Source organism: Ctenopharyngodon idella, chromosome 1 (genome assembly GCF_019924925.1).
Source record: "Ctenopharyngodon idella isolate HZGC_01 chromosome 1, HZGC01, whole genome shotgun sequence".
NCBI classification, from domain to species: domain Eukaryota; kingdom Metazoa; phylum Chordata; class Actinopteri; order Cypriniformes; family Xenocyprididae; genus Ctenopharyngodon; species Ctenopharyngodon idella.
In genome coordinates this window covers 19675412-19696041 of record NC_067220.1, presented here as the reverse complement: position 1 = coordinate 19696041, position 20630 = coordinate 19675412, and the positions used below count along the sequence as shown (strand labels likewise).

Here is a 20630-nt window from a genome sequence, read left to right as displayed (position 1 = left end):
GTATTTCTCCCGTGGGAATCTATTACATAATACACTATTCACTTCTTATATAAGAGAACAGCATGAGCGTAACTCGCTAGAAGAAACACATAGACAGCAGTACCTTCACACACTTTCATATAAATGATCAAACACAGTCACACCACAAACAAGAAGATAAAAAGAACAGCAGTCTGGTCTTAATGATCTCTTTAACTATTTTACGGTAATACAGTCACTCTGAGTTCAAAACTTGTGCTACTTCAGAAAAAAAAAATCAGATTTTTCATAGTTGATATTTTCACAGTGACAATGGTGTCGCCACATGATGTACAAGTCAGAGGTTCAGCTCTGTGTTTCTAAATGAACTGTTCTGTTCTTCATTTGTATGACTGATGATATGGCTTTAAAATGAACACTCTAAAGCTTCTAAGTAATCAGGAGTGTCTGTGTTATCTATTAGATATAGGTTATGAATGATTTTAGTAATGCTAATAAATCAGAGCGATCTGCCATAAATTGTCTTACAACTTTGTTAATCTGCATTCAGATCCTGTTGTAAACATAATCCATTTGAATCCACTGCACCATTGCTAAAGTTTCTTCCACAATTAATATTTTTTGAAGTAACTATAAAGGTAAAAAAAAAAAATAAACTTCTGGGTTACTGTTCCCTGATGGAGGGAACGAGACATGGTGTTGATGTGATGACACTAGGGGTTGCACTTGGGAGCCCTAAACACCTCTGATATTTTAGAAAAGGCCAATTAAAATTGGTGAGTGGAATTTGCATGCCACTCCCCCGTCATACGGGTGTAAATGAGTGCTGTGCATCCACTCATTTACGTTAGGGAAGTGTTCTCTTTTCTCTGCCGAGAAAGGAATACTGTGGATACCACATTCTACCCAAAAGGGGAGGTTAGTATGTGGAAAATACATCCTAAGGACTCACCTGATGGGGAGTACTACAAAGGGAAGAGTCCCTTTGGAGGGCTCCGCCTGATGAGGGTGAGACTACTGGCAACATGAACTGGTGACGGAGCTAGCTCCATCCAGGGGAAGACACAGGGTTTGCCGATAGGGAAACTGAACAGTGGAAAAATACATCTTATGGGGTCGCCGTTAGGGAACCACTACATATGGAGCACTAGCCAGATTACAATGGTTCACCTAAAAGGGGCATGCCACAAGTAATGTGCCTGGTAGGGAATTCCTCTGCTAAATTCACCAATGAGTGCTAGGGGGTATAGTTGTCCTGGGTTCACCAAACCTAGGGAACTTCTCTTGGATGAAAATGCACACTTTTCCACCTCATGGAGGGGTAGGGCACTCATGCAAGCACTACACCCGGCCAGTTGTCCAAGCTTTACCTGTTAGTACCCAAAACTTGAGTAGAAACTGGTTCTACGTGGAGATACAAAACCTTGCAAAGTTATTGGGAGTAGCCCAACCTGCAGCTCTACAGATGTCTGTCAATGACACACCATTTGCCAGGACTGAAGAGGCTGCAATGCATCTGGTAGAGTGAGCGCTGAGCTCTAAGGGAACAAGGTACGCCTTGGGCTTGGTAAGCCAGATGAATTGCATCGACTATCCAGTGGGGCATCCTTTGTTTGGAGACAGCCTTCCCCTTCTGCTGACCTCTGAAGCAGACAAAGAGCTGATCAGATCTTCTGAAGCTCTGCGTGTGGTCCAGGTATATGTGCAAAGCACACACTGGGCACAGCAGAGACAGGGCTGGGTCTCCCTCATCATGAGGGAGCACTTGCAGTTTCACCACTTGGTCCCTAAAGGGAGTATTGGGAATTTTGGGCACGTACCCGGGCCAGGGTCTCAGGACAATGTGAGAGTATACCAGGCTGAACTCTTAACATGTTTAAATTTATAAAGCGCCTTTACAGTAAGGAACAAATAATCATTTCACACATAATCAAGGACGCATTATGACATGGTATACAGAGTTTTGGAAAAAGTTTAAGAAGAAACACATTATGACCGGTAATACTGGTTAAACAAATAGGTTTTGAGTTTAGACTTAAATTCATGCAGTGTGGTTAATGTCCTAAGGGCCAGGGGCAAAGAGTTCCATAGCTTAAAAGCTATAACAGAGAAAGACCTGCCACCCATAGACGATAGACGAAATCTCTGTACACAATGAAATTCACTGCCAGAAGATCAGAGAGGTCGAGAGGGAATATAAGGAGAAAGTAAGTCAGAGATAGGAAGGAGCAAGACCACTGAGTGACTTAAAGGTAAGAAAAACAATTTTCTAAATAATCCGAGAAGACACAGGTAACCAGTGGAGGTTAAATAGAATATGAGTGATGAGCAGACCATTTAGTGTAAGTTAACGGCAGTTCTTGCGGCAGAGTTTTGAATATGTTGCAAACAGGGAGATAGAGTTCTCTGGTAGTCCAAAAAAGAGCTTTACAGTAATCGAGGTGAGATGTGATAAATGCATGTACTAATGATTCAGCATCTTTTGGGCTGACATAGGGACAGAGTTTGGTAATACGGCGAAGTTGAAAGAATGCAGCTTTACAGATTTGACTAAGCATCTAAGGGCAAAGAAAAATCAATATGAGGCAGGCAGGTCAGCGGGGTCACCTCCATCCTTGGGTCGGCCATCTCAGGGCGGGGTTCTTATGCTTTTACTGCCGAGAACTTTTTTTTCTTGCAAAGTCGTGTCGCCACCTTGAGAAATGGGGGCGTTTAGAAAGCATACTTTCTCGGCATCCCAAATTTTTGCAAGGTTAAGCCACAGGTGGTACTCCTGGACCACAATAGTTGACATCGCACACTTTGCCTTAGGAACTTCCATGTCCCCCCTGGCTGCCCCACCATCGAGGGTAGTGAGGATGGAAGAGCCTAAAAGGTGGGACCGGGCAGTAAAAAGTGCCCTCCACTATTTGTCAGCTCTTCATGTACTTCAGGAAGAAAGGAACTGGGACAGAGCACGGCTGTGTGCAGCACTCCGAGCCCAGAAACCAATCATCCAACCGTGAATGATCGGGACAGGGTTGAGTATTCCACTCCAGCCCAACGCTCACAGACGACTGGGCAAGCATGGCCGCCAACTCCAAATCAAACTCGGGCTGGGCCATCACACCCAAAGCTGGAAGTCCAGCCGAGCCCTCAGCGTTGGAAGGCATTAGCCCATCCTCCAATGCTGTGATCGATAATTCACCCTCATCTGGAGCCCCAAATGAAAAGTCTGTTGCATCATCTTTTTATCTTTTTTTTTTCTTTTCTTTTCTTTTCTTTTTTTTTTTTTTTGACGCAACTGCAAACTTCCCAGGGAACTTCGCCGGAAGCAACATGCAAGACAAGGAATGGTAGGTCTGCAGGGATTTCACTAGCAAGGAAGCTCCCATTGTTGCTCTCTAATCACCCTGAGTGCTCACTGGTGCGGCGTCGTGCGTTGCAGAAGGACTTGGACGGGGAAGTTCATACGTTCTTCTCAGTTTTGAAGAACAAATCTGAATGAGTGGATGCACGCCACTCCTTTATACCCATATGACTGGGGAGTGGTATGCAAATTCCACTTGCCAATTCTCATTGGCCTTTTCTGAAGTATCAGAGATGTTTGGTGCTCCCAAGTGCGACCCCTAATGTCATCACATTGACACCACGTCAAAGTGACTGAGAGATAGGGAAAAACACGTGACAACATTAGGAAGAGCTTTTGACAACCTTCTGGATAGTGTATCATGTGGTGGTTAATTCATGTTCCAACTTCAGAGTGTTGAGAAATGCACCTGGCATTTTCAGTAATGCACCTGGCAAAACCCCTTATTTTGTATCCTATTGAAATGTATATGTAGAGATACACTATATGGGCAAAAGTATTGGGACACACCTCATTGAATTCATTCTGAAGAGCTCAGTGAATTCAGCCGTGGTACTGTGGATGCCACCTTTTGCAATATGTCAGTTTGTGGAATTTCATTTCTGCTAGATATTCCCTGGTCAACTGTAAGTTTTATTATCAGAAAGTGGAAGCATTTAGGAACAGCAGCAACTCAGCCTCGAAGTGGAAGACCACGTAAAGTCACAGAGTGGGGTCACTGAGTGCTGAGGCGCATGGTGGGTAAAAGTCACAAACGCTTTGCTGTACAAAAGCTGTGCAGCAGAGCTTCATGGAATGGGTTTCCATGGCCTAGCAGCTGCATGCAAGCCTCACATCACCAAGCATCGGATGGAGTGGTGTAAAGCATACCGCCATTGGACTCTGGAAAAGGGGAAATGTGTTCTGTGGCTGTGACTGCATTTTGCCAACTGTAAAGTTTGGTGGAGGAGGGGTAATGGTATGGGGCTGTTTTTAAGGGGTTGCGCTAGGCCCCTTACATCTAATAAATGTCAACTCCATTTAAATGTCTATGTATTTAGAATGTGAAGTCATTACAGTCTCTATTGTTGTAATGGTCAGGTGTCCCAATACTTTTGCCCATATAGTATATACAGTGCACAGCATAAATGAGTACACCCCGCTCTGAAACTTCTGAAAGTCAGCAATTACTCAATTACTTAGAAGACATGTTAGGGTTCTTTAGAGATATAATGTTCCAGCAAGTCTGCTTAATCAATTACCAAAGAAGCATGTCAAAATTGTTCAGGAAAATAAGATTTTCTTATCAAGGTGATAAAATGTTGTGTAGCAAAAATGAGTACACCCTCCTAAAAGTTGCTAAATAAAATGAAATAAAAATTTTCTGGTGTAAGTTTAAGGCGATGTTTGATCAACAGGTAAGTATGTTGAACCAAAACATTTAAAGAGAAGTAATTTCTTGACAATTAAAAGTGTTATGTAGCCCACTGAATCATTCTCAGACTTAATGCTGACAACAATGGAACCACTTGGTACAGAGCTGTCAGGAGACTTATTTCTTAGCACAAAAGAGGACAGTGGTACAAGAGGATTACCAAATCATTGTTTTAAGTGTGAAAATATAGCAAAAATAACACAGAAATTCAAAAACAAAGGCCCCTGAAATAATCAGGCCTTCATTTTAAGCTTTCATTTAGTGATGAGGGATTTTTTTGCTAGACAAATAGCAGGAGAAATATCAAGCAAGTGTCTCAGAGCCAGCAAAAGCTATGAAAAGAGTGACTGTTTATCTCACAGAGTAGGATGCAGCCTGCAGAAATGACATGCATGGTTGTTGTTCTCACTGGAACTACCTACTGTAGCCAAAGCACAATAAAGTCAGTTAGCCATTTCTAAAGCCCATATTTACAAAAATCTGGGAATCAGTACTCTGGTCTCATGAGAACAAATCAAGCATTTTGGATCTAACAGCATCCAAAATGTTATGGTGTTGCTAGAGGAGGAGTACAGTGAGAAGTGCCTGGTTCCCACAGTAAAGTTCAGTGGTAGTAAAGCTCTTATATAGGGATGTATGAGTGCTGAAGGTGTGAGAGAGTTGTGCTTTATCAATGCTGTCATGAATTCCCACACCACTGTGTAATTTAATACACAAACTTGAAACAGAAGATGTTACCCTTTCCTCATTCCCTGCATTGTTGGGCATTCTCCCAAGGTGAAAAACCTTCTGTGGACATGTATTGCACTCAGTCTTAACACTCTTGAGTGCCTCTGGGGGATTCTGTAGAGACGAGTTAAGCAACACTCCCCATTAAAGATCAGGGCATTTAAGGAGCTCATCATCCAGGAGTTAAACAGGACAGATGTAACAATTTGTCATGAACTTGTACACTCTGTGCCAAGAAGGGTCAGAGCAGTACATTCAAAATTATGGAGGGCATACTAAGTACTAGAATATTATACATTTGTTGAATTAAATCTAGGGTGTACTCATTTCTGCAATCCTTAATTTAAACAAAATTGGCTAATTTACTTATTTTATGGCTATTAATGACATATATTTCTCAGTTTTTATTATGTATATGTTTAATACATTTTAGCTTTGCCATCTTTCCATGAATTGTATTAGTGATCATAAAGAAAATACATCTTTTGTATTTGTTCAGAGGGGGTGTACTCATTTATGCTGTGCGCTGTATGCCCATTGCCATGGGAACATATTTTATTGAGGGGGTGCTGGGACGCGGGGCTTGATATTGTGGGGTGTTGATGTGGTGGAGTATTTTAAACAAAATCCTAATATTAAACAGCCCAAACATCACTTACAGATGAACATACAAATGAATGAGGACATGAGTTATGTGAGAAAGCTTAGAACGCATGATTAATGATTAAAAACACTGCATATTTCACTACACTAACTGCATGCACTACACTAAATCTGCATTTTCTCAGGAGTTCCACAGAAAGCAAAAACTTTCAAAGCAAAATGCATGACGCTTGCAGTGGAATGAGGAACTCGAGACAAGTTTTTTAGAAGTTGAACTTATTTAACTTGAGCGCCGTGTTTTTAGGATGCTGTGTCATGCGCGAGATGCTGTAAAAGACATGTGAGCAACAGTTAAACACATCCGTCTAGTACGTTTACATTGAAAAAAAAAATGGAAAAGTAGCACATTAGAATGGAAAAACATGTTCTGTGAAGACGGACCCATAATGCAGATGAATGCTTAAATCAAGACCTCTATATTTAGTTTTTCACCAATGTCTGTATGAACGTGCATAAGTGTCAAATGAGTTCTGAGACATGCTGGTCCTCAACCAGCTGTCACACTTGCTGTGTATATATTACAAAAGACGAGAGGAAATTAAGACAAAATGAGTTTTAATGAACAGGGGAACAGAATAACACACTAGCATAACCATATCAACATCATGCAAGACAAATGACTGAAGAAACTGAGGGCTTAAATACACAGAAATGGCAATCAACAGAACAACGAACAGGTTAGGACTAATCAGGAACCATAGAAACAAACAAGTGGCAGGAAAACTGATAACAAAGAAAACTAGGTCAAACCAAAACACAGGGACAAGAACTCACGCAAAACGGAATATACATGTGACATTAGGCACGTCCTTGCAGCATTGAAAAATTAAAAGTCCAACAGAGGAGGGAGGGTGGGGGCTCAGGAGGCGGACGAGGGGCTGGCAAAGGGCAGGACACAGGAGAAGGTTTTGGAGGGAGAAACCAGGGTGGAGAGGATGGAGGGAGGAGCCAGATGGGGACCCAGAGTCCAGCCAGGAATGAGGCCCATGGTGGAGTCGAGGGAAGGAAGAGCCATGGTGGAGAGGTCTTCAAAGCCACCATGGGGAAGACCGATGGAGGCGACGGAGATGGATACCCAAGTGGAAGACGGAGACCTGAGGTGACACCGGAGACCTGGAGGGCCGAGGCGGAACTGCAGGCTTGTGGGTCCGAGGTGGAGATAGGGGCTTGGCAGACCGGAGCCAGAGGGAATGAGGAGCAAGGCAACGCTGGAGGGAAGGCGGAGTCAGACAGAGCCAGAGGGATGGAGGGACGAAGCACAGCCAGAGCAATGGAAGTGGTGTAGTAGGTCAGGCGGGCCGGAGGGACGAGGGAGCCTGGTGGAGTCCGAGGACTGACGAACCCCAGTGGAGCCTAGGAGAAGTTGAAGTGTGAAAACAAAACTTTATTTTAAGTCATGTCATCTTAAATTCCAATGTAGTGAAACAGCTGTCAGAAGGAGGTGTTGCAGCACCCCTAGTTCTCGCGGCCATGTAAATATGCCCAATGATCACTAAAGTTGCTGTAAATTATTCATCATCATCATTATTTAACATATACTTACAATAACACACACCACAAACAAGACAATAAAAAGAACATCAGTCTGGTCTTAATGATATCTTTAACTATTTTACGGTAATATGGTCACACTGAGCTCAAAGCTTCTTGTGCTCCTTCAGAAAAATCATATTTTTCATAGTTTTTATATTTTGATATTTTCACAGTGATGATGGTATCACCACATGATGTATAAGTCAGAGGTTCAGCTCTGTGTTTCTAAATGAACTGTTCTGTTCTTCTTTGTATGACTGATGATACTACTTTAAAATGAACACTAGCTATTGTGCTTCTAAGAGTAATCAGGAGTGTCTGTGTTACTGTATCTATTACATTTAGACACTGAATGTTTTTAGTAATGCTAAGAAATCAAATCGATCTGTCATATATTATTCTACAACTTTATCTGCATTCTGATCCTGTTGTAAACATAATTCATTTGAGCCCACTGCACTGTTGCTAAAGTTTCTTCCACTGTGAATATTTTTTGAGTTGACTATAAAGGTTAAAAGAAAAAAAAACACGATGACATTGGGAAGAGCTTTTGACAACATTCTGTATAGTGTATCATGTGGTGGTTAATTCTTGTTCCAACTTCAGAGTGTTGAGAAATGCACCTGGCAGTTTCAGTAATGCACCTTGCAAAACCCCTTATTTTTTTCCTTTTGAAATGTGGCCCGCACAGAGCCCTGACCTCAACCCCATCAACACCTTCGAGATGAACTGGAATGGAAATTGCAAGCCAGGCCTTTTCATCCAACATCAGTGCCTGACCTCACAAATGCTCTACTGGATGAATGGGCAAAAGTTCTCACAGAAACACTCCAAAATCTTGTGGAAAGTCTTCCCAGTAGAGTGGAAGCTGTTATAACTGCAAAGGGGGGACCAACTCCATATTAATGATCACTAAAGTTGCAGTATGTTATTCTTCATCATTATTTATCATCATATACTTACAATAACTTATAATAATAATAATTATTATTATTATTATATAAATTAAAGAACTTAAGGACATAAGGCAAAATAATATTTATGGCCATACAGTATGCACAGTATGTTCATATGAAAATAATTTGATGTATGGCATTTCTGGGAAAAACTCTTGCCATTAATGAGTTAATTTCTGCTCCATTTCATGTGGGGAATTAGAGCTTGTGCTCCTCTGATTAATTCAGTGTGATATTTTGTCTTTCTTTTGTTTTTGTTGTAGTTTATTTAATGGTTTTTTGACAGATGTTCAATGTTCAATAGAGATTTCACTGTGACCCCAGGAGACAGATGAACTCCTCTTAGGGAATCTGCAAATGGTTGCGCGCGCACACACACACACACACACATACACACAGCGCTGACACATGAGCAGTGAAATAAGAACGTGTATTGCTCACTAGTGAATCAGTAATTTGGTGACGTGGACAGAATGATGAGTGTTTCTTTCACTATGGGCAGAATTGAGTATTTGTACACTTTTTAAATATTTTGACAAAATGACATCTTGATTGTAAATGACATGCAATAAAAATATTCTGTTCACATTTGACACTTACAGTGCCTTGAATTTTCTTATCATATTACATGTCTCATATTTCATCTCAAGCTCCTCACTGACACTGCTGTCTCCTTGGTAACCAAGTACAATGTTTTTTTTATATATATCACTCATTGTTTAAATTATTAATGCTATGTTTTTATGAGGATTTTTATATTTTAAGATTGAAAGTCTAACTCTGGGACAAGGATAAAACAATAAAACATATGCATAAAAAGCATTTTGTAGCAAAGTAAATGATGAAGATATGGTACAGTGTTTTCAAGAACTTTATATAAATGTATGCATTTTCTTGTTTCCCCTCTCAAAATGTATAGGTTATTATACATGTGTAGAAGTCATCTTCACTCTGAGGAGGCAGGTGGGCTTTTACTTGATGGGGGTTTATGCTCCCACCCTGCTCATTGTTGTCCTATCATGGCTGTCCTTCTGGATCAACCCAGACGCCAGTGCAGCCCGAGTTCCCTTAGGTGAGTCAGCCTTCAAATGGAGCTGAAGTTGTAGTGTTGTGTTTGATGACCCATATCAGAGATACTATTCTTTCTTACATTACCCATTTAATGATTTTGTAAGCCAGGGGGTTATGTGACCAAGGTGATGAGCTCTGCAGGCTTTGGTAATTTTTTTGAAAAGAAGTCTCTTATGCTCACAAAAATACAGTAAAACACTATTATTACAATTTAAAACTGATTTCTATTTTAATATATTTTAAAATGTAATTTATTCCCGTGATGGCAAAGCTGAATTTTCAGCATCATTACTCCGGTCTCCAGTGTCACATGATCCTTCAGAAATCATTCAAATATGCTGAGTTGCTGCTAAAGAAACATTACTTTATTAATACACCTTTGTTTGTGCACGTATATATCTTTTATTCACATTTTTATTTAACAAAAAATAAGCTTTTTTAAATAAACTGGGAGCCATCAAAACAAAACACCTGCATTTAATTGCAACTGTCAAAACAATCTTGAATTAAACACACTACATCACAATAATTTTTCACAATGATTCATAGCCATGAACTTGTTGCACAGATTTGGTTTCATCTGGATTAAAGAGTAGAATAAAAGTCTTCATAGGTGTTATTCGTGAAATAATTTATATGACTAGTGTTGTATGACTGAGCACCAGACTCTTTCTCTCACTCACTCTCTCTCTCTCTCTCTCTCTCTCTCTCTCTCTCTCTCACACACACACACACACACACACACACACACACAATCCCTGCGTGCCAAACAACCTAGCCTAAATGGTGCCTTCGTAGGCAACTGATGTGTTTATAGGCTCATCATTATCAACACATTTTTTAAAAATAAAAATAACTCTATAAATGAGTTCCAAATGACAATTATTTTTGAGCTCACACTTTTCAGCGCTCCAAAACTCTGGATGGTAAATACGAAAAAAATAGGAAATGCGTCTCTTTCTCTCTCTCAGAATCGTCTCTCAGTCCCCCAGAGTCACACATACAGCACACATCCTTTGAGCACTTGGAGTATGTCAGAAATAGAACGGAACATCAGTTTACTTCTGGGGATTTGTCGTGTCACGTCGCTTCCAGTGTAGACCGTACACTGATTATAATTGGTTCTATTGTCTTTTGTCACATCATCCGGTGAAAGTGTGGTTATACTCATTTAACGCACTTTAGCTATGTTCGCTATTCTTTCTAATGTTATATAAGGGGAATGTCATTAAACACTAATCAAAGAAATGTCATACCTTCTGTTCTCTTCTTTTTTAAGAACATCAAAAGATGCGCTTGAACTGTTCTCTCGTGGCCATTTTAAATGTTGCAAAAAAATGACAAAAGCTTGCATGACTTTGTGCACAGATCGTTACAATAACGCTTGCATGACTTTGTGCACAGATCGTTACAATACCTGATTGGCCAATTTCCATTATTTATAGTTCGTTAATTATCATACGTAGAGAATTTTTAATTTGCATAAGTTTTACATGATACACAACACTGTTATGGGGATGGTAAGGGGGGATGGTGGTGTCACTGGTGGTTGCATAAATTGCACGACGATGAAGAGTTTCAGACGTACAGTCTTTAATAAATCCAAAATCCAAAAAGAAACACGCAGGAGAAATCAAGGAATACAAGAATATACAACCATGTAAAACTAGGAAGAAACCGAACCAACTGTGAAAACTAAAGGCTTAAATACAAAGGGAGAAATCAACAGAAACGGAAACAGGTGCGCAACATAATAAGTAACCAAGGAAACTAAAAAGAGAAACAGGCAGACAGGGAAAACTAAAACACAAACTGACCTAACTGAAACTAAAACCATCTGACAGATGGTTGTATAGAGGGGATGCTTTTTGTCATTTTTTTTTTTAGCAAGAGGGATGCCATCCCCCCACACTCCCCCCTCAAATCAAGCCCTGAAGATAGCGTATATATCAATTTCTAATAAATAACAACTAAAAAATTATAATGAGTAAAATAATAAAATAAAATATTTGTTCAGAATAGAATAAAAATAAATAAATAGAGTGAGAATAAAATTCTAGAAAACCTAGAGCCACCTCTGGCTTACAGCATCAACTAGTAATGTCTAATGGGCAAAATAATAAAATGACAGCAAGTCACCCAATCCCAAATCTCTCTCTTCTTTTTCAGCCTCTCCAATTTATCCATAATCCTCCATAATCTTGCTTTGAAATGACTCAAATATAATGTACTGCTATGCTGAAACTTATGATAATATGAGTTTTCAAAAATAAAATAGTTTTAGGATTATTTATAAAGTTATTGAAACATCTGGACACACAAAGGGGTAAAAAAAATGTTGAAGAAAGAGACATCTTTCCACTTACACTGGAAACTTCATCCACCAGTCATTCCCATGATTACCCGAAATCCAACCCGTTTTTCCTCTCTCATCTCTCCATATTCCTCTTCTCATAGGCTCCACCTCTCCTTCATTCCTTTCTCTCATTTGTTCATCTGTCCATTCCAGGGATGGCTGTCACTTCCAGGTCAGTTTTAAAATTCAAGCGTTTTATTAAAGGAAACTCAAGATATCTGCTCAAGATCAGGGCACAATGAAGTGATTTATGTAGTTATGCAACTACATGAGGAATTTGTCTTTTTTCCCCCCATCTCTCTCTCTCTTTAGGTATTCTGTCTGTTCTGTCGCTCTCGTCTGAGTGTACATCTCTAGCATCTGAACTTCCTAAGGTCTCCTATGTGAAAGCCATTGATATCTGGATGATTGCCTGTTTGCTGTATGGTTTTGGCTCTCTTGTGGAGTACGCTGTGGTTCAGGTGGGTATGCACATGTCTGCTGTTGTCTTGCATTGAAACATTTACATTTCCTTCACTCAGCACATTGCAGAACTACAGATTTAACAGCTGCTTTAGCACACTATATGGGTGTTTCATACTTTGGGCCCTGTGGACTAAACTTACTTAAAATAAACTTGCTTAAAATACATGTTTCACACTCTCACTAGCTTAGTTTTCTGCTAACAATAACCAACAGAGGAAAAACATGCATCACAGGAGTATTCTGTCATTTTTGTCATTTTCCTGAACATGAACATTTTCATCACAGTGAAAATTTGATTTTCATTTCAGCCTCATTTAAAATTGTATTTTAATAATAACATTCTGTGGTGAAAATGAAACTGAATTTATAGTAAAATGGCAGACTATGTTGTCTTGCTAAGGTATATTTTCAGAGGTAGCATTGTATGTACCCTAAAAACACAATTAAAATGCTGTTTTAATACTTTTTGCATAATTTCACAAATTTACAGAGTGAATAAATAACATTTTTAATAAATTAATAAATCTAACAGGAATATAATAGTAATAGTATATATATATATATATATATATATATATATATATATATATATATATATATATACACAGTAGTCAACATTTGAAGTGGATCAAAAAAGTTAATCAAAGTTGTCCTAAGAACTAAGTTGTACTAAGAAGAAGGTTTTAGGACAACTTTGATGAAAGGTTTTGATCCACTTCAAATGTTGACTACTGTATATATATATATATATATATATATATACACACACACACACACACACACACACACAGCTAAGAGACCACTGCAAAATTAGCAGTTTCTCTGGATTTACTATTTATATGTATATGTTTGAGTAAAATGAACAATTTTGTTCTATTCTATAAACTACTGACAACATTTCTTCCAAATTTCAAATAAATACATTGTCATTTAGAGCATTTATTTTCAGAAATTGACAACTAGTCATCAAACAAGCCATCAAACAAAACCAAGCTACTTGAATTTTTGCGCCAGAAGTGGTCATCCAACAAAGTCACCCAATAGCAATGTGAAAGACTGCTAGAGACGCCAAGACAATTAATCAGTTCCAAAAATATATACACTGCTCAAAAAAATAAAAGGAACACTTTGAAAACACATCAGATCTCAATGGGGAAAAATATCATGCTGGATATCTTTACTTATATGGACTGGGTAATGTATTAGGAACGAAAGGATGCCACATTGTTTGATGGAAATAAAAATGATCAACCTACAGAGGACTGAATTCAAAGACACCCCAAAAATCAAAGTGAAAAAATGATGCAGCAGGCTAGTCCATTTTGCTGAAATTTCATTGCGAAAATGATACACAGTAGTTTGTATGGCCCCCACGTGCTTGTATGCATGCCTGACAACGTCGGGGCATGTTCCTAATGAGACGACGGATGGTGTCCTGGGGTATTTCCTCCCAGATCTGGACCAGCATAATGTTCTCCACGGCTTCTCCAGACCCTTTCACATCTGTCACATGTGCTCAGGGTGAACCTGCTCTCATCTGTGAAAAGCACAGGGCGCCAGTGGTGGACCTGCCAATTCTGGTGTTCAGTGGCAAATGCCAATCGAGCTCCACAGTGCCGGGCAGTGAGCACAGGGCCCACTAGAGGATGTCAGGCCCTCAGGCCACCCTCATTAAGTCTGTTTCTGATTGTTTGGTCAGAGACATTCACACCAGTGGCCTGCTTGAGATCATTTTGTAAGGCTCTGGCAGTGCTCATCCTGTTCCTCCTTGCACCAAGGAGCAGATACCAGTCCTGCTGATGGGTTAAGGACCTTCTACGGCCCTGTCCAGCTCTCCTAGAGTAACTGCCTGTCTCCTGGAATCTCCTCCATGCTCTTGAGACTGTGCTGGGAGACACAGCAAAAAGTGCTCCTTTAATTTTTTTGAGCAGTGTACAAAACCTGTCCTAATTTAAAGAAAACAAGTTGACAAAAAGATTGAATCCAATATTTGCTAATAAAATAGCGTAACAAGTGATTTATAAGTTATTTTTCTGCAGGTCTATTTTTGACCAGGAACAGCACAAGTATGATTTCTATAAATAAAAACAAAATAAAGCTATTTCAAAGCAAATTTCCTGTTTAAACATTAAAGCACACAAGTGTGATAAACAGTGTAAATCTTTTTTCATATTTTATGTAAAATTGACAAAATTATCCACAAATAACAATAATAATAATAATAAGTTTTATTTATATAGTGCCTTTTCAGAGGTCAAGGTCACTTTACATTACAGTTACAACAGCAAAGTGACAAATTAGAATAAAGCACAATGAAAAACAGGACACAAAATGCAACAGAAGAAAAAAAAACATAGAACTAAGGAATAACTTACAACTGATTACATTCAGAGAACAGAGTAGTGATTTAAATTCAGAGATATTATTGACACAAAGGAGTGGTTGAGGGAGAGAATTCCTATAATGTTGGTGCAGCAACGCTGAATGATCTACCCCCCATTGAAGCGAGGCGATACGTTGCGAAAGCGATGCATTTTTTTCACTCAAAAACTGAGGTATACAAGCTCAGATCATTAAGGCCTACAATCAATCAGTTCCAAAAAATACAAAACCTGTCCTAATTGAAAGAAAACAAGCTGACAAAAAGATTGAATCCAATATTTGGTGATAAGGTAGCATAACGAGAGATTTATAAGCAATTTTTTGCAGGCCGGTCATTTTTGTCCGGGAACACCACAAGTGTTATAGTGTTTTCAACACAGCACAAGGGATAATGTTGTCATTCTGGTTCAGTACCATGGACAGCACCATTCAATACAGTATGTGTTGTTTATGTGCAAGTGTCATTTGCACAACAGATCTTTTATGTCGTATGTACTTGTATGAGATTTCCAGTCTATCTGCTAAGGCAAACTTCTATCACTAAAAGTAGTAAACCACAATAGGTTGTACATTACAGTAATTTTACCACAGAAAAGGGGTGTTCTAAGGCATGACACAAAGTCCAAATCAATGCAAGGAACAACCTTTTCTGGCTTTTTACTTAAAAAACAAAACAAAAAAACAGTAATAATGATAAAAGACACCAATGTAATACATTACTTATAATAATAATTTATATATTTTATATAGTTCTTGAAACTGTAGGCTAGTATTGATTATCAAGCAGTTTGCCATTTTAATTTCTTTCTGCTCATGTAGCAATATACTGATGTTTTTTTTACTCCGGTCTTTTAGCCATGTGTTTTGGACCATATTAGCAGGATTTCTATCCCAGTGTATTTGACTTTGACTATGACTCTTAAAACTTTATCCCAGTACCCAAAATGTCTTATATAGCTGTTCCTTAAATAGGAAAGTAAAAAAAGCTGACATGGAAATGCACTCTTTTCGAGGAGAAAACAGATCAGTAATCAAAGCCTGAAAACTGAAATCAGAACAGCAACTGCAAGAAAAATCCTTACTAAGGAGCAATGAACTCCTCCTGAACTATGATACAGATGTACAGTTCCTGCGGTTATATTGTCCATCAATCCTGAAGAACTAGGGTAACAGCTCTAGGAGCACAGAGCCAGATAATACTGCAATTTACTTTCTGCAATTACTGAATAATTTATTCTTAGTTCTGTGCTTAAAATGCAGAAATATGAAAAGTGACCTGAACTGGAGTGATAACGGAAAACCTCCTGCATTACAAATATTATTATCAGATTTTTTTGAAAAAGATTGAGGCTGCTACCATATGTACATTCACATTGGCCTTAAAATGATATTAAATTAATTTTATCTGGATGTGTCTGTTACTTGGACAATGAATTTCATTTTTCATATAATTTTTTTAATTACTGTTAACCAACAGGTCACAATGTTAAGTATTTCTAACAGGTGTAAGGCCGTGTGTCCACCAAAGCGTTTTTAGCCAGCTGAAAACGCTAGGCACTCTGCTTAAAACACCTATCTGTGAGCGCTTGAGAGCGCTTCAGCTGCGCAGCGTTTTGTTGCTATGATACGGAATATCCGCAGCACTGTTACTTGTAACTGATTTCGCAGGTAATTTGTTTCAGACTAAAAATGTCGACACAATGTAGAGTACTTGCTATGTATGTTCGGAGAAAAGCAATATTTATTTCTCATCCATTTTGTTCCGTTCTCTGCTTGTCAATGTCGTTGTACAGCAAGAATGTTGTGACAGTTGGTCGGTGTTGTATTTGTCCCGCCCCTCCTACACTTTGATTGGACGGCTGATAAACAGTGGCAGTGATGAGCGCAGCGTTTTACTCAAAGTTGAACATTCTTCAACTCGAGGCGACCGGTAAAAAACGCCGAGCTCTCAGCGCTTGAGCGGGAAAAAGACGCTCCTGCCATTTAAAAAACACGGCGCTTCCACTGAAAACAATTGGAAAAGTACGCTAGCAGCTGCAAAAAATGCTTTGGTGGACACGGGGCCTAATTGCATAAAAGGCATTGAGTAACACTGATTTAGTCTATCTTATTAATATGAACACTATTTATGAAGTTTGACAGCCAGAAAGTGTCCAAATATCAAAACTGTTTTTGTGAAATGTATTACTTAAAAAGTACTTTATTTCTCTAAAACAAATGCCATTTCATATTCATACAAAAAGTGTGGCTTAGGGGCCATTCACACGACTCGTTTTTGTGGTTAAAAACATGAGACGCAGGTCAGTGGAATGAAAAAATCAAAAGGTCTAGAGATGGGTTTTTAAAAGTTAAACTTCTTTTAACCTGAACGCCGTTTTTTTTAGAATGCCGTGTCATGTGCGAGACGCTACAAAAGACACAAGACACAAGCGCAACGGTTAAAGACATTGGTCTGGTGCGTTTACATAGAAGAACAATCGAAAAGTAGCGCAGTACAATGGAAAAATGTGTTCTGTGTAAGTGGCCCAAAGTGTCAAAGTGTCTTTGTGCTGTGTCCCAGGTAATGTTGAACAGTCCCAAGCGCATTGCGGAAGAAAAGATAAAGATGGCTGAGAAAGAAAAAGCAAGAATAGAAAGAGAGAGCAAGATACCAGCCAAAACTAACAGTGCCAATGGTACTGGTGGGACACCTATACATGTCAGCACACTACAGGTCAGTATGCACATGTATTCCTTTAAGTAAGATGAATGTGTGCATTCGTGTGTGTGTGTGTGTGTGTGTGTGTGCTCTCTTTCTGAAGAAAAATGTTTGTATTCACATATACGTAAGTCTTCTCTTTACGTAAGACGAATGTGTGTGTATGTGTGTTAATGGGTACATGGGGAGATGAAATGGCTGTAATTGAGTCTACTGCTCTGAGCGTGCTCAGTGGGACATGGGTGCAGAGAAGAACAGAGAATTCTGGGGGACTGAGAGTAATGTGACCCGACAGCACTGAGGCCTGAAGCTATGACAGAGCAGCACAGGAGTTCACAAGTGTGTGTGCACTTGAATGTGTGTATGTGTAAGGGGTAGAGGTCATATTACAAACAATATTTAAGAGAAATGTCTTGTGAGGATGACTGAAATAGCTTCCCTGGAGATTTCCTGAAGTTCACGAGAAACTTGTCATTTTTAGAATAAAATATAATGTTCCAATCATATGTCTATCATTTTGCATTTAACTGACTGAATTGACAATACACTTGGTGGTTTTGATCTCTATACTACTCAGTAACACAGTAACACAAACATATAGATAGACGGACGGACGAACGGACAGATAGATAGATAGATAGATAGACAGGCAGATAGATAGACGGGCAGATGGAGGGACAGATAGACAGACAGAAAGATGGATAGATAGATAGACGGGCAGATGGACGGACAGACAGAAAGATAGATAGACAGACAGACGGGCGGATAGACGGACAGATAGACAGATGGGTAGACAGGCAGATAGATTTGATCAAATGCTCTGTACGCAAATTGTAACCAACTGCAATCATGTCATGATGGATGGATGGATGGATGGATAGTAACCAACTGCAATCATGTCGTTGTAATAGATAGATAGATGGATAGATGGACAGATAGATAGATAGATAGATAGACAGACAGACAGATGGGCGGATGGATGGACAGATAGACAGATGGGTAGACAGGCAGATAGATTTGATCAAATGCTCTGTACATAAATTGTAACCAACTGCAATCATGTTGTGATGAATGGATGGATGGATGGATAGTAACCAACTGCAATCATGTCGTGATGGATGGATGGATGGATGGATGGATGGATAGTAACCAACTGCAATCATGTCGTTGTAATAGATAGATAGATGGATAGATGGACAGATAGATAGATAGATAGATAGATAGATAGATAGATAGATAGATAGACGGGCAGATGGATGGACAGATAGAAAGATAGATAGACAGACAGATGGGGGGATGGATGGACAGATAGACAGATGGGTAGACAGGCAGATAGATTTGATCAAATGCTCTGTACATAAATTGTAACCAACTGCAATCATGTCATGATGGATGGATGGATGGATGGATGGATAGTAACCAACTGCAATCATGTCGTGATGGATGGATGGATGGATGGATGGATAGTAACCAACTGCAATCATGTCGTTGTAATAGATAGATAGATGGATAGATGGACAGATAGATAGATAGATAGATAGATAGATAGACAGATGGGCGGATGGATGGACAGATAGACAGATGGGTAGACAGGCAGATAGATTTGATCAAATGCTCTGTACATAAATTGTAACCAACTGCAATCATGTTGTGATGGATGGATGGATGGATGGATGGATAGTAACCAACTGCAATCATGTCGTTGTAATAGATAGATAGACGGATAGATGGACAGATAGATAGATAGATAGATAGATAGATAGATAGATAGATAGATGGACACAGACAGAGAGACAGATAGATAGATAGACACAGACAGAGAGACAGATAGATAGATAGATAGATAGATAGATAGATAGATGGACAGACACAGACGGATAGATGGACCTAGATAGATAGACGGGTGGATGGACGGACAGATAGTCAGATAGGTAGACAGACAGAAAGACAGACAGATAGATAGATAGACAGACAGACAGACAGACAGACAGATGGGTAGATGGATGGATAGATGTTTTCATGTCTAAATGTCTTTTGCGTGTTTCATGTTTGTATAGGTTGTGGAAAACCGCAGTAAGAAGGTGTGCACTTCTAAATCAGATCTGCGCTCAAATGATTTCAGTATTGTCGGATCTCTCCCAAGAGATTTCGAACTCTCAAACTTCGACTGTTACGGCAAGCCCATAGAGGTCACAGATGCCACCGGCAAATCACAGAACAAGAACAACAAGAAGCCATCACCTCCGAAACCCGTCATTCCATCCGCTGCTAAACGGGTTGATCTCTATGCACGAGCTCTGTTCCCTTTCACCTTCCTCTTCTTCAATGTTATTTACTGGTCTGTCTACCTGTGACCATGACAGAGTGTAAGTGTGTGCGTGTGCTTTTATTTTGATGAGGGTGATGATTAAGCATGAACAAAATGTTGAAATGTTCATCCTTTACATTTTTTGACGTCTGTTAAATAGTCCTGCTTATTTGTATTTGTCCTTATAAGTCGCTTTTTGAAATGTGTAGCTGTAATACGAGCAGCATGACTTGACAGACACTGTGTGCTCAGCCATGTTTGGCCCAAACTGCTAGATAGTGATTCACTCAATGATGTCCCATGCCAACACTTCCATAAATATCAGTTGTTTATAACCTCAGGCAAAAATGGGCTTATGGAATAAAGGACTGTATAAGATCTGGACACAGACAGCATGCCGTTTTCATAATGGGCTTATTGCATATGAGTCTGTGATGAGAAGGGATTAAACTGCTGTTATTGAGCCATACAATAAAGATCCTTCATCAGCTACATTCTCTTGTTGTCTATATTATTTTGGATGATCAGATGTTTGCATTGTTGACATTCTGTTCAAGGATTTGTTTTAAACTATACCAATTAATTTAGCAACTTAATGTACAGACTCATACAAACATAACATACAGACATTCAAACTTTTTAAAATCATGTTGTTGTAATATTTTCATACTGAATTACAACTGGTTGTCTTTCGTAAATCTATTTGCATTCTGAATTAATTACTCCG

The 20630-nt window shown here is 39.2% G+C and overlaps 1 protein-coding gene across 3 annotated transcripts in view; it reads left to right on the top strand.

Moving 5' to 3' along the window:
• The window catches only part of glrba (glycine receptor, beta a), a 31557-nt gene extending 11160 nt beyond the window's left edge, over window positions 1-20397 (top strand). For all 3 annotated transcript variants that reach the window (XM_051908273.1, XM_051908266.1, XM_051908260.1), the window contains exons 8-11: window positions 9543-9695; window positions 12363-12511; window positions 17458-17610; window positions 19653-20397. In XM_051908273.1, the coding sequence (XP_051764233.1) occupies window positions 9543-9695; window positions 12363-12511; window positions 17458-17610; window positions 19653-19949 (752 nt within the window). In that variant the 3' untranslated portion in view covers window positions 19950-20397. The remainder of the gene's footprint in view (window positions 1-9542; window positions 9696-12362; window positions 12512-17457; window positions 17611-19652) is intronic.
• The last annotated feature ends 233 nt before the right edge of the window (window positions 20398-20630 follow it).